At 45.5% G+C, this 12,296-nt stretch overlaps 2 protein-coding genes across 6 annotated transcripts in view; one reads left to right on the top strand and one right to left on the bottom strand.

The window, feature by feature from the left end:
- The window catches only part of GRIP2 (glutamate receptor interacting protein 2), a 245,844-nt gene extending 242,848 nt beyond the window's left edge, over positions 1 to 2,996 (top strand). For all 5 annotated transcript variants that reach the window (XM_075831827.1, XM_075831826.1, XM_075831823.1 and 2 more), the window contains exon 24: positions 305 to 2,996. In XM_075831827.1, the coding sequence (XP_075687942.1) occupies positions 305 to 481 (177 nt within the window). In that variant the 3' untranslated portion in view covers positions 482 to 2,996. The remainder of the gene's footprint in view (positions 1 to 304) is intronic.
- Positions 2,997 to 7,517: 4,521 nt separating this feature from the next.
- The window catches only part of SLC6A6 (solute carrier family 6 member 6), a 32,651-nt gene continuing 27,872 nt past the window's right edge, over positions 7,518 to 12,296 (bottom strand). The window contains exons 10-14 of the mRNA XM_075831830.1: positions 11,247 to 11,384; positions 10,140 to 10,242; positions 9,963 to 10,063; positions 9,623 to 9,793; positions 7,518 to 8,654 (exon numbers count right to left, since the gene is read on the bottom strand). Coding sequence (XP_075687945.1) covers positions 8,526 to 8,654; positions 9,623 to 9,793; positions 9,963 to 10,063; positions 10,140 to 10,242; positions 11,247 to 11,384 — 642 coding nt within the window. The 3' untranslated portion in view covers positions 7,518 to 8,525. The remainder of the gene's footprint in view (positions 8,655 to 9,622; positions 9,794 to 9,962; positions 10,064 to 10,139; positions 10,243 to 11,246; positions 11,385 to 12,296) is intronic.

Below are 12,296 nucleotides of genomic sequence, written 5' to 3'. Positions count from 1 at the left end.
TCCTCACCCACACAACCGTGCTGAGGAGTTTGAATGGAGCAATGGTCGTGCAGGCGCACTGCCGTTCCTATCAAACTCTATGGGTGTAGCAGAAAACTGGAGTTGTTGGTGAGGAGGAATGCTGGACTTGGGACTCCCCTTTGTTATCGGTGGGGGGTCCTCGCAATACAAAATGTATCCCCTGTCCTGTGGATAGGTGATTAATGTACTGGTGAGAAATCCCCTTGAAGATTTATTTATATGAAATAAAATAAATACAATTAAATTGCCCATTAATAAACCCGCCATGTGTCTTCCGTTACAGGTGAACCACGTTCGCACACGAGATTTTGACTGTTGCCTGGCAGTGCCTCTTTTGTCTGACGCTGGGGACCGGTTAGACCTGGTCATCAGCCGGAAGCCTCTGTCCGGTGGGGTTCGGCAGGAGACCCTTAAACGCCCCAATAGTTTAGAATCCAAGACGAGCACAAAGACCCTTTGAGGAGCCTGGAAAATGACTTTTCTGTACCCCCCAACCTAGAAGAAAGCCAATCAGAATACGTGGCCCTTCACTTGAAGGGCAGCGCCCGGCGGCGACTTCCTGCGCACATTGGCTACGGTCTGATTTTTTTTTATTTTGACCGTTTTAAGCACTTTTAGTTTCCTTCTTCTGCTTTTCTTTGGCGTATTCATTAGGATATCGGAGTAGCCACCCCTGTAGTTGAGCGTCATTCCCCTCTCGTGGTGCTACACGTTTTATTATTTAAACCTTTACCTCATAGTATTAATAATAAGAATATTCTCCTATTAGGTTCTCATTACCGGAAGCGCCCAGATCTCCAAGCCGCAAATGGTTTGTGCAATATTTGTGATTCGCTGATATATTTAGGTGAACCTCGCCCCCCCCCCTACGGACTGCACATTTATAGTATTTTGAACACTGACGCACTTTATATTCCCTTCACCCTTTATGCTCCGTATTTGATTTGTTGTACACGCTCCACAAGCGCACATAATAGATTGGACACCATTTAAAAATGGCCGCCACCACCGCACTGTAGGTGCACTGACTGCGAAAATGTCTCCCTACCCCTTCACATGGCCTTTATCTACACCAACCCGTCACAGCCCAGCATGCCCTGGATTTGTAGTTTAATGGCAGGTGACTTCTGCACTGCTATATCCCTAACACGGTTTACCCATAATGCACTTCACACCTCAGCGCCTTATGTGGCGCACTTCTTCCATGAGAATAATATTATACTGTGTTCAGTTCTTCACTTTCCCCTGTGTCGCCCTTCTTATCGCTTGTTACCGCACGTCACTGCCATTTTATTTATTTCCAGAATTATTCTTTTTTTGGGGGGGGGGGGCATGTGTATATATAACTAAAAAGTGGATTTTTGTATGTACCAACCAATCAGCACGAAGCTTTTATTTTCTAAATCGCACTGCAAAACTGAAACACGGAGTCTGATTGGTTGCTACGGACAACACCACCCTTTTTGGTTATAATGGAGTCCGTTCGTTATAACCTTGAATTGGATTTTATTTTTTTTTGCCATTTGGAGATCACGTTTAGCACCCGCACTGCCAGCGACAAGAAAAAAAGCATGAGAGGACAGCATATTTTATAATGTAGCATGCCGCCATTTTTATGGGGGTTTTTAGAGTGTTCAACCGCACCTGAAGGCGCTATTCGGCTGCCTGGGACCATTGTAAACATGCCTAGAAAAGTGAGTGGAAATTATTGTAAATGGCACAAATCTGGGCCGCACGTAAACATTTGTTTTTTTTTTATTCATTGCAGCAATTGTGGCCTCGTGTATAAAAACCTAGAGCAAGGTAAGGTGTTGCCCATAGCAACCAATCAGAATCCAGCTTTCAGTGCAGGTTAGGAATTAAAGATGTGATCTCATTGGTTGATATTGGCAAGACCCCACCCCCTGTTATCTCCATTGGTTTCTAGGTGAGGCCTAGTCTCTGGAGCAGCCATTTTACATGTTAGGGTAATGTTTAGAATTCTGAGGTAATTTGGCGGCCATTTTGTAAGCTAATGACTGAATGATATTTTCATATAAGAAAATAAATTAACGATTGTGAGGCGGTAAAATTGCTTTCATGACGTCTTTGAATTATAGTGAATATGTACGCAGCGCAAATATTCCTTGTGAGGCGGCCAATGAAAAGTGACTGTTGCAGTAATGCTTCCATACTGTTGTTATATCGATATTAAGATGGCTGCCATGATGTCAATGGATTTGTGAATTTACAGGCCACAATCTAAAGCCGGGGTCTCCAACCTGCGACTTTCCAGCTGTTGTGAATCAACTCCTCCCAGTGTGTCCTGGGAGTTGTAGTTCCATGTTACAGACCACTGATCTAAACATAACTTCAGCTGACAAGATGGCCACCATGGTACCGCTTATTTATTTATTTTTTCAGGTGAGTGACTGCATTTAGAGAATATAGGCTAAAATGGCTGCCTCCTAGGTAAAAAAAAAATGGCATTTGCATAAATTCTTACCGTGTTCAATAGGGCTAGTATCACCGCAACCATAGACGCACCGACCATTCCCTATAGCACCCGCATCGTCTTCATTCTGCCATGCATACGTTATGTGCCATAGCAGGGACTGAAGGTATTTTTATATGCAATATTTGTGGGTACAGAGCTCCCCAATTTTTTTTTAAACGATGCATTTAAACCGAAGGCTTTAACAATCGTCTCCCGTTACTCGTTCCTATGCATTTTCAATAATCTCGTCCAGTTACCCGCATTACGAGAGGAGTATTTTTATCCGTAGGAGTCAACTTAACTTGTAAAGTATTTTTCTACAGATTTCGGTATTCTTATGTATTCAAGAAAGCACAAAACGTTACGAGGAGCCGGAGAACTTTATTTTATTCCTGTTATGGGCACATTTGTAAATAATTTTTTTTCTGTATTTAAAAAAAAAAAGAAAATGGGAATATTGTGAAGAAATGGGTTTTTAATAATAAAATATGGAATTTTACACGTGTGGGGCAATTTATTTTCTTCTGACACAGAAACTGACCGTCTGACCTCCACGCGCTACTGTAGAGCGTAATTCTCGTAATATCTCGGTCTAAATTTACATCCAGACTGGAATAATCTTGCTTTTACTCTTTTGGTGTTATTATTTTATGTCATTTGCTTTGTCCAGAGCTGTTTTCAAAATTCTACTGGTTACCCTGGGAAACAGACAACAGTTTAGCTCCACCCACTGACAGACAGACATGTGACCTAACCGCTTCGCTTTTGTTCTGTGTCCTTGTCGTCTTCGTTACCAGAGAGCAGTGCATTGTGGGAGCTAAAACTAGAATAATTTCGCTATAGCTGCAAATGGAGAGGGAAAATCCTTCATTTTCGAAATTGTTTAAACGGGGTCTTCCTTTAAAAAGTGGAAGGGGGTGCAAGTGTTTATTAATAGTAATGTATTTATATCATTTATTAGACATGGCGGTGGTGTGTGCGCCACGCTGTCAAATGTGCAGCAAAGCCACGCGTTTTACTGTAAACGACTACTTTTTTCCAGCCGCACGGATTTTAAGGTCAACACGTGTTTTTTCTGAGCCGCACACTGCCGCCAATCTGGTGTAGACAAAAAAAACATATTAGGGAATTAATAAAAGGGGGGTCCTTCGTTCAAGACCCTCATTAATTAGTAGAGTGGAGAGCCGCTACAAAGAGCCTCTCTTGCTCTGGAGGACTGTGCTTATTGATGTCAATGGGCAACACGTAATGCTTAATTTTGCCTGTGGGGGCGCTGCATTGAAACCTTGATGCCAAGTTCCCTGGCAGAGGTCGCACTGATCATCTTATTTTTTGGGGACCTTCTTAACCAAAATCTATTGCAAATAGTGGAAACCCTTTTAATCACTGTAGACGGGTTGAACCGGCCAATGAGACGGTTTACATAGTCCGTGTATTCCGGGGGACAGGCAGCCGTGGAGGTCGAGCACAGAATAAAACAGCGGAGTGAAATCATTTATGATCAAATCTATACAGGAAATGCCGTCCACCCTTCCCCCGCTGGGAATAAGCCGGTCACGGCCCGCGTGGAGGGGTTCAGGCTGGTCCTTAGCAGGTTCGTTGTGATGTGACCTGATATTTGTATTGTAAGATTATGTTTTTATATCATTTTATAGCAGTAGATATTTTTTTTATTTTCTATACTTTGTACAAAAATTGTTTTACACTCGGTTTTCATAACATGTGACAGGTTTTGCTTTATAGACCAGTGAACGTGGAGCGCGCCATCAAACCGTTACCTGTACAATTACTGGAGGCGAAGCGCGTACAGGCCGCTATGGGCCCTCCCAGCTCCTTCTCTCAATGCCCGGAGGGTTGAGGATCAGGGGGTTCACGGCACCTCCATCTCTCACCAGGGACGGGGTTGTGGCATGAGGCCCCCTCCCCCATACACAGCGGCGGATAATACATCAGGGCTCAGGTTAGACTTATCTGCATTACTCAATGATCTCTCTGGTTTTATCCGTCTAGAAAACCACAGCAGACCCGCGTCCCGCAGAGCAGAAAGGGGCGTGACGACAACCGCAAAATCAAGCTGCAGTTGTCAGAGATGGAAGAATGAAAACCTAAAAGAGTGGAAGGACAAGAATAAAAGATACATGGAAAGGTCCCGGTGCCCGGTGAGGTAACTGAAATATTTAAGATATTTTTCCAAATATAATCTTTTAATGTCGACTGGTGAATTATTACCAGACATTGTCGATTTCCCCAAAAATGGCGTAAAAAAATGTAATATTTCCATATAAAGCTAAATTAGGTTTACAGGAAACGCGCACCTGAAGGTGTGACCTGCACTTTTTTCGTAGCCGTGTTTTTCAAAATGGCCACGTAAAAAAACGTCCAGTCGGAACAGAACGCCATTTTTCCCATTGAAATCAATGGCGAGGTGTTCTGCTTCTGATTTTTCAGGAATTTACGGCGCGAAAAGCGTCTGAAAATAGGCCGTGTGAACATACCCTGAGGCTCCATGCACACGACTTGTAAAAAAAAATAAAAAAAAAATCTTCGCTCACAAATACGGACCCGTTCAGTTTTATTGGCCACGGACACCTTTCCGTATCGCTCCGGATGGGTGTCTGTGCCGTAGAACTGGGCTGGGAATTACAGAGCACGTCCTACTTTTCGTATTCTACGGGCCGTGCTCCCATACTTTGGCCAGCCGTGCCCACAATCATGGGCTGTGATTACAGGCACGGCTGTGTGCATGAGGCCTTAGGCAGAGCTTAAAGGAGTCCTTCACATTTAGCAAATTAATTTTATACAATTTTCCAACATGCTTTTCTCAATTCCTCATGTTTTTCAAGATCTCTGCTTGCTGTTATTTAGTAAAATAGTTAATAGTGTAGTTATTAGTTTACTTCTCTCCATGGTCATGTGATAGATAGACAGGTGCTGGGATCGTCAGTTACAATATGTGTATTAGAGCTGTGGCTTCAACTGATACCAGCACCTGTGTGTCCATCACATGACCCTGTAACGAGCCATGCACCTGTGTCCAGCACATGACCCTGTAAGGCTGGATTCACACGAGCATGTTACGTCCGTAATGGACGGAACGTATTTTGGCCGGAAGTCCCGGACCGAACACAGTGCAGGGAGCCGGGCTCCTAGCATCATAGTGATGTACGACGCTAGGAGTCCCTGCCTCGCTGCCGGACAACTGTCCCGTACTGTAATCATGATTACAGTACGGGGCAGTGAGGCAGGGACTCCTAGCGTCGTACATAACTATGATGCTAGGAGCCCGGCTCCCTGCACTGTGTTCGGACCGGTACTTGCGGCCAAAATACGATTCCGTCCATTACGGACCGAACATGCTCATGTGAACCCAGCCTAACGAGCCATGCACCTGTGTCCATCACATGACCCTGTAACGAGCCATGCACCGGTGTCCATCACATGACCCTGTAACGAGCCATGCACCGGTGTCCATCACATGACCCTGTAACGAGCCATGCACCGGTGTCCATCACATGACCCTGTAACGAGCCATGCACCGGTGTCCATCACATGACCCTGTAACGAGCCATGCACCGGTGTCCATCACATGACCCTGTAACGAGCCATGCACCTGTGTCCATCACATCCACTGGAAGTCAACAATGAATGTTCCTACTGAATGAGAACATTTGAGAACCATGAGGAATTAATACAGAAAGTATAGTGGAAAATTTTATAACTTAATTATCCAAAAAAATAACAATTTACTGCAACCTGAGAAGCGTTGTGGGTGTGGCCTCTCGCTGAGATTGGTTTCCTAAATTCTGATAAGGTAGGTGATACATCCCGCAGGGTGCCATGAGTGCCACACGTAAATCTATTTGTCATAAAGGAGCATCACGTCATGGGCTGTTACCATTCGTTTTATGTAAAGCTGCAAGAGTTAAACCAGCCCGCAACAAGAAAACAATGGCGCCAATACTTAGGAGAATTTGGCTTTTGCCTATATGTAACTACTGCACGTTCCCGTCACACTATTGTAACACATATCAAGTCATTATGACCATTCTTTGGTCTGTGTATGTTGAGACTCAACCGCTACTCCAGCGTTCCCTCCAGACGCTGCACTCCATGAGAGGTTTTATGTAAAGACAGGACTGATCCGAAATGTGTGCACAACCCTCCGGTAACCCAAAGTCCATAGCAAAAAGTTGCGGGCAGCAGAACTGCCGTCATCTCTGCAAAGGTTTGATGATTAACAGTCGATTATAAAATTATGCCAATTTCAATCTTACCACAAGATGGCAGCAGAGATGTTTCCAGTCCCACTGTCAGGAAAAAACATGCAAAAGGCCAGTGACCAATCCAAGTGGTTCTGCGGGTGGTTTGTTTGCTGCGGTGCTTTTGGCTATACTCACACATTGCTGCGGAAAATATGCACCAAAGCCGCACCTAATTGTGTGTATCTTCAGTTTGTGACGCGTTTTTCTGTGTGATTTTCCTTAGCACTAGGCAGATACGATTCGCAAGTGGAAACGCAACATAAATTGACATGCTGCGGATTTTAAATTCCGCTCCGCAGGTCAATTTTACATGCAGAAAAATACTGCAGCGTGTACATGAGATTCCCTCGAATCTCATTGTCGATGCTGCTACGGTATTATGCTACAGTTTTGCCGCACGTAATAAGCATCGTGTGCATTGACCCTTAGGGGGGGGAAAATGGCAAAAATAAGTTACAAGAAAGTATGTAAAATACCACCTTGCTTGCTGGAGAAATTCAACCCCCTCTCCCTCCATGGGACACGCACTGTATTTGGTAACCTAAAAGCTGCCCAGTATCCGGCGTCCGCTCTATGACAACTGATATATTCAGTACGTTCCTTTGGGGTTCACCTGCACACGGCCATTATACCTACGACATCACATGCTGGACGGCCACATCCAAGATCCACTTCGTGGTCGCCAACATGTCAATGTTATGAGCCAGAACTGCATTTCGCCACAATACTATATTCTGCACAATGTAAAAAGACAAAACTGATAAATGCTTATTTAATAAAATACTGCAGTAGCACAGGAATGCCGGCATCTACAGCAACCAATCACATTCGCTTTTACTGACAAGATGACGCTGAGCTGATGTCTGACTGGTGCAATAGACATTTCTTATTAAATAAGCCGTTACAGGTTAGGTTCACTCCATCATCATCATCATCATTTTACAGTTTAAATCTACAGAGGACTTTTTAAATCCTTTGCATTACTTCGCTGCCATTAGATTAAGTCTTATACTCTAGTCACATCCAGAGCTGCATAAAAAATAATTCTGCTGCCTGATCTTTGTACTGTGTCGGTGTATTCTGGTAGATGCAATTTATTTTTTGTTAACACCAGACTAATGCCGTCTTGTACATCTCCCACAGTAGAGAATGCTCTAAAGTCATTGAACCAACAGGCGGATTTGAATTGAGATGTGAAATCAGAGTAAAGGAGTAGCCAAGAGAACTTTTAATGCAGCTCTCGCTGTGACTGGAGAAGATCGGTACAAGTGAAGTGTTGTTTCTATAATCTATAGATTTAGATCTGTGAACCTGCTCTTGCTTTCTGGCAGTGAACTCTGTAGCAGTCTGATCTTTATTTCTCCAGATGCTGAGAAGGTTCAAGTCTAAACTCAACCTGTCGCTTCCCTGCATCTGGAGACGAGCGGCGGAGAAGGAAGCGCTGCTGGGCTGCCGCCTCTTTATATTGACTGGAGGTAGATGCAAGAAATAAAAGATCATTAAAATGTATATTAAAATATATAAAAATTCAATGTTTAAAATCTTCTCATGATATGAGTCTGTCCCTACACAGAGAGATCAGGGGCTCACTACAAAATTATACAAAATACGCACTTGCGCACACATATTATACAATGTTCTCTACAAGAGCCGACGAATCAGAATTCTAGTGCAAATAGAGATCTCCATAAACCTGAATCTAAGGAAAGGGTTAATAAACCTCCGGATCGAGCGTTTCGCTCGTCTGACGGCGGCTGGAAACCGGATCACATCATGGTCTCCACAATGACATGCGTGGGCTTCGTGTGGCTGCCGTTGGGGCAGAAAGGTGCAGAGCCCTCCGATTCCTTGGCCCAGCGATTCACATCTCTCGGGGCCGTGACCAACTTAATCCTCTGAAAACAAAAACATCAATTTATAATCGAGACAAATATATCAATGTTTTTTTCTCTAGAACAATGACAATGTGTATCCTGTACCCCAAGAATCAGTGTCCTTGTAATGTACCCCAAGAATCAGTGTGTTTTGTCCTGTAGTCCAAGTGACATACACAAAACACACTGGCGCTTAGGGTACAGGACAATGACACACTCCAAGTGCCCTGTACCCCAGCGTCGGGGTACAGGATACTGACACTAAGTGCCATTGTCCTACACTCCAAGCGTCCGTGTCTTGTAACGTACCCCAAGTGCCATTGTCCTACACTCCAAGCGTCCGTGTCTTGTAACGTACCCCAAGTGCCATTGTCCTACACTCCAAGCGTCCGTGTCTTGTAACGTACCCCAAGTGCCATTGTCCTACACTCCAAGCGTCCGTGTCTTGTAACGTACCCCAAGTGCCATTGTCCTGCACCCAAGCGTCACACCCCAAGCGGCATTGTCCTGTAGCCCTGCATGGCAAGCGTGAGTATGTCATTGTCCTATAACCCCAGCAGCATGGTCTTGTACCCCAAGCGTCAGTGCGTTTTGTCCTGTACCCCAAGAATCAGTGTCCTTGTAATGTACCCCAAGGATCAGTCTCCTTGTAATGTACCCCAAGCGCCAGTGTGTTTTGTCCTGTAATCCAAGTGTCATACACAAAACACACTGATTCTTAGGGTACAGGATACTGACACTAAGTGCCATTGTCCTGCACCCCAAGCGGCAGCGGCATTGTCCTGTAGCCCTGCATGCCAAGCGTCAGTGTGTCACTGTCCTATAACCCAAGCAGAATTATCTTGTACCCCAAGCGTCAGTCTCTTGTAACGTAGCCCAAGTGTCAGTTCCCTGAAAGACGAGTCGTGGGCTGCAGGTCAGTGACACGGACACTTGGAGTTTGGGTTTATTTTCATACTGTTAGTAAATCCATCACAATGTTCCCGTACCTCGATCAGTGATCCTTCCGAGCGCACAATTCTATACACCACGACCAACGGGATACACATCATGGAGGACAGAGCTAGGGCCCAACCCAGCCCGATGGCCCAGTCTGGATACGTGTAATACTTGTTGTACGTCAGAGGGGTGTATTTGGCTAAAGAGAAGATGAAGCACGCCTGAAAATAGAACACAATGAGGCATTAGTGGGGCTAGATCAGGGGTCTCGCTGCCTATGTAGTGTAAGAATCAGCTTTGTCAGTCCTTGTAAACAACGGCGCCCCTCAGATCCCTACTGTTGGACTATGGCCAGGCTGCTGTTTTGTGCCACCGGCTATAGACACTCACCACACAGAGCAGCGGAGTGATCACACACCAGCTCCACTTCATCCACGGTCCTGGCCGGTACCCGATCATGTCCTCAATGTTGTCATATAATTTATCAGCGCCTGCGGAGCGACAACCGGTGTAAAACATGAGGGTCCGGGATACAATGAACTTATTTTTGATTGCCACTAAACTTACCATAAATCCAGGCTACAGCAACACATTCAAAGAATGCAACCCACAGGAGGCAGACGCCACTCGCCGCATAGTAGTCGAAAAGTTGGAATACGTACATGCCGCCCTGTGTGACACACGAGAGAGTGGGGGGGGGGGGGTTATCCGGAAAGTGCCTGGCTTAAGGCCAATATAGAATTTAAAACACATATTCACATGAGGACTCGATGGCATCACTGGGGAAGCTGCGGACAGTGGTTGTAAATGCGCAATCAGGTAATACATGGCCAGGCCAAGACCACCAGAGAGGGCGCTGCTCTTTGCAGCAGCTCCCTCCTCAATGACCCCCCCCCCCCCCCCCTCTATGACGTCCATATGCTCTAACAGGGCAAACAGACAGGGTTTGTCCTAACCGATGTACAAAAAAATAGGAGGAATATTAAAAAATAAAAAAAGTGGAAAATACAAATTGTGGTGAATGGGTCCCTTTAAATGGGCAGACAGTGGCAGCAGACTCGCTAACCGGAGCGGACAATGCTGTAAACACACGAGCAGCGGTCTGGAGCCGGCCGGGGGCTGCAAAATTAGGATTGTGTCATTTCCTAAATCACTAAATGGAAACCAAGAGGAAAAAATGGCAACAGCGTTTACAGAGAGATCAACACAAGGCCCATCTGGCCGCGCTCCTTATGGGGCTCGTACGGTCAGCACTTCTCTAGGATACAAATATTTGGGCCGACTTCCTTTCTCCTGCCGCAGCCGAAATCTCAAACTCCCATATCGTGAAACGAGCGCGCTCCATACTCCGTTACGTCTGACACTTTTTGCCCCGACCCCACAGGTTCTAACAGGGAGGGCTGGCATTCTGCAAAAGGCTTCTACTTACTGGGGAGATTTAAATTTAAGCTGGAAAATGTTTTGCGACAACAATGAACATATTTATTCCCTGCTGCCCGTGGAGCTTACAATCTAATCCCACATACATAAACACTGGCCTATATTATGGAGGACACACATTTCTTGCACCATTTTGGCTTTGGACCCACAACCCCAGCGCTGAAAAGAAGCAAAGATATCACTGAGCGCTCCACGACTATGAACGTTCCCCATCAGCGGGTACAAGGTACTTACATGTGTGACCATCGATAACCCCAGAAGATAACTGAGGAAACACACGATGGCGATGAAGATCTCTCGCCTGTAACCCTTCCGTAGGAAGGACGGGTACAGATCAACTAATGACGTGATCTGTCCTTCAACTTCAACAAACTGGCAAAAAAAACAACATGTCAGGTTGTGATTGCGTTTCCATAGAGTGAACTCAAGTGTATACAGCCAATCAAATCGCAAGGAACCCGTGACATCACGGAATCCCCTCATGACATGGCTCCCGGCTGTATCTCAGGCCCCATGCACACGACCGTAAAAAAAACTCTGTAATTGCGGACTGCAATACGGTCCCGCCCGGTTCTATTGGCCGCGGACACCTTTCCGTATCGCAGCGGAAGGGTGTCCATGCCGTAGAACCGTGCTGTGAATTACGGCGCACGTCCTACTTTTCGATTTTTACGGGCCGTGCTCCCCTGCTTTGTATGGGGCCACGGCACGAAAATGCAGCCCGTGGCAGTCGGCGGCCGGCCGTGCTCGCAACCGCAGGGAGTAATTACAGGCACGGCCGTGTGCATGAGGCCAAAGAGTATATTCACACGGTATTAAACGGAGGCTGAAAAATCAGACGCTAAATCTGCCTCCATAATTAGAGCATTTTCCACCAAGATTTTGGTCGCCGATTTCAAAATAAATGCAGATTTTGATGCGATTTTTCAAAAACAATCCACAGGACCAGGGACGACTTCTCCTGACACCTCCTGGATTAATTGTCCCACATCCACGTCCATTCTGTGGTAGGAAACAATGAATGTTTCGGCTGCCGTATTCAGAAAAATCAGCGCTGTATAAACGACGGGGATTCCCATTGAAAACAACAGGGAGGGCAAAGTAGAGTTACATGATAACATTCTGAATGCTTGCAGCCACCACTAGGGGGAGGTTAGGAGTTCACTGCATACACTGGATAAATTCATCTGTACTGAGCTCCCCCTAGTGGAGGCTGCAGGGAACAAGAATTTTTACTTTTACAGACATCATACGTAATGGCTATAAAGGTCTTTCTAGTGCGTC

Source organism: Rhinoderma darwinii, chromosome 7 (assembly GCF_050947455.1).
Source record: "Rhinoderma darwinii isolate aRhiDar2 chromosome 7, aRhiDar2.hap1, whole genome shotgun sequence".
Taxonomy (NCBI): domain Eukaryota; kingdom Metazoa; phylum Chordata; class Amphibia; order Anura; family Rhinodermatidae; genus Rhinoderma; species Rhinoderma darwinii.
The sequence above is the reverse complement of the archived record's forward strand: the minus strand, read 5'-3'. Positions and strand labels throughout refer to the sequence as shown.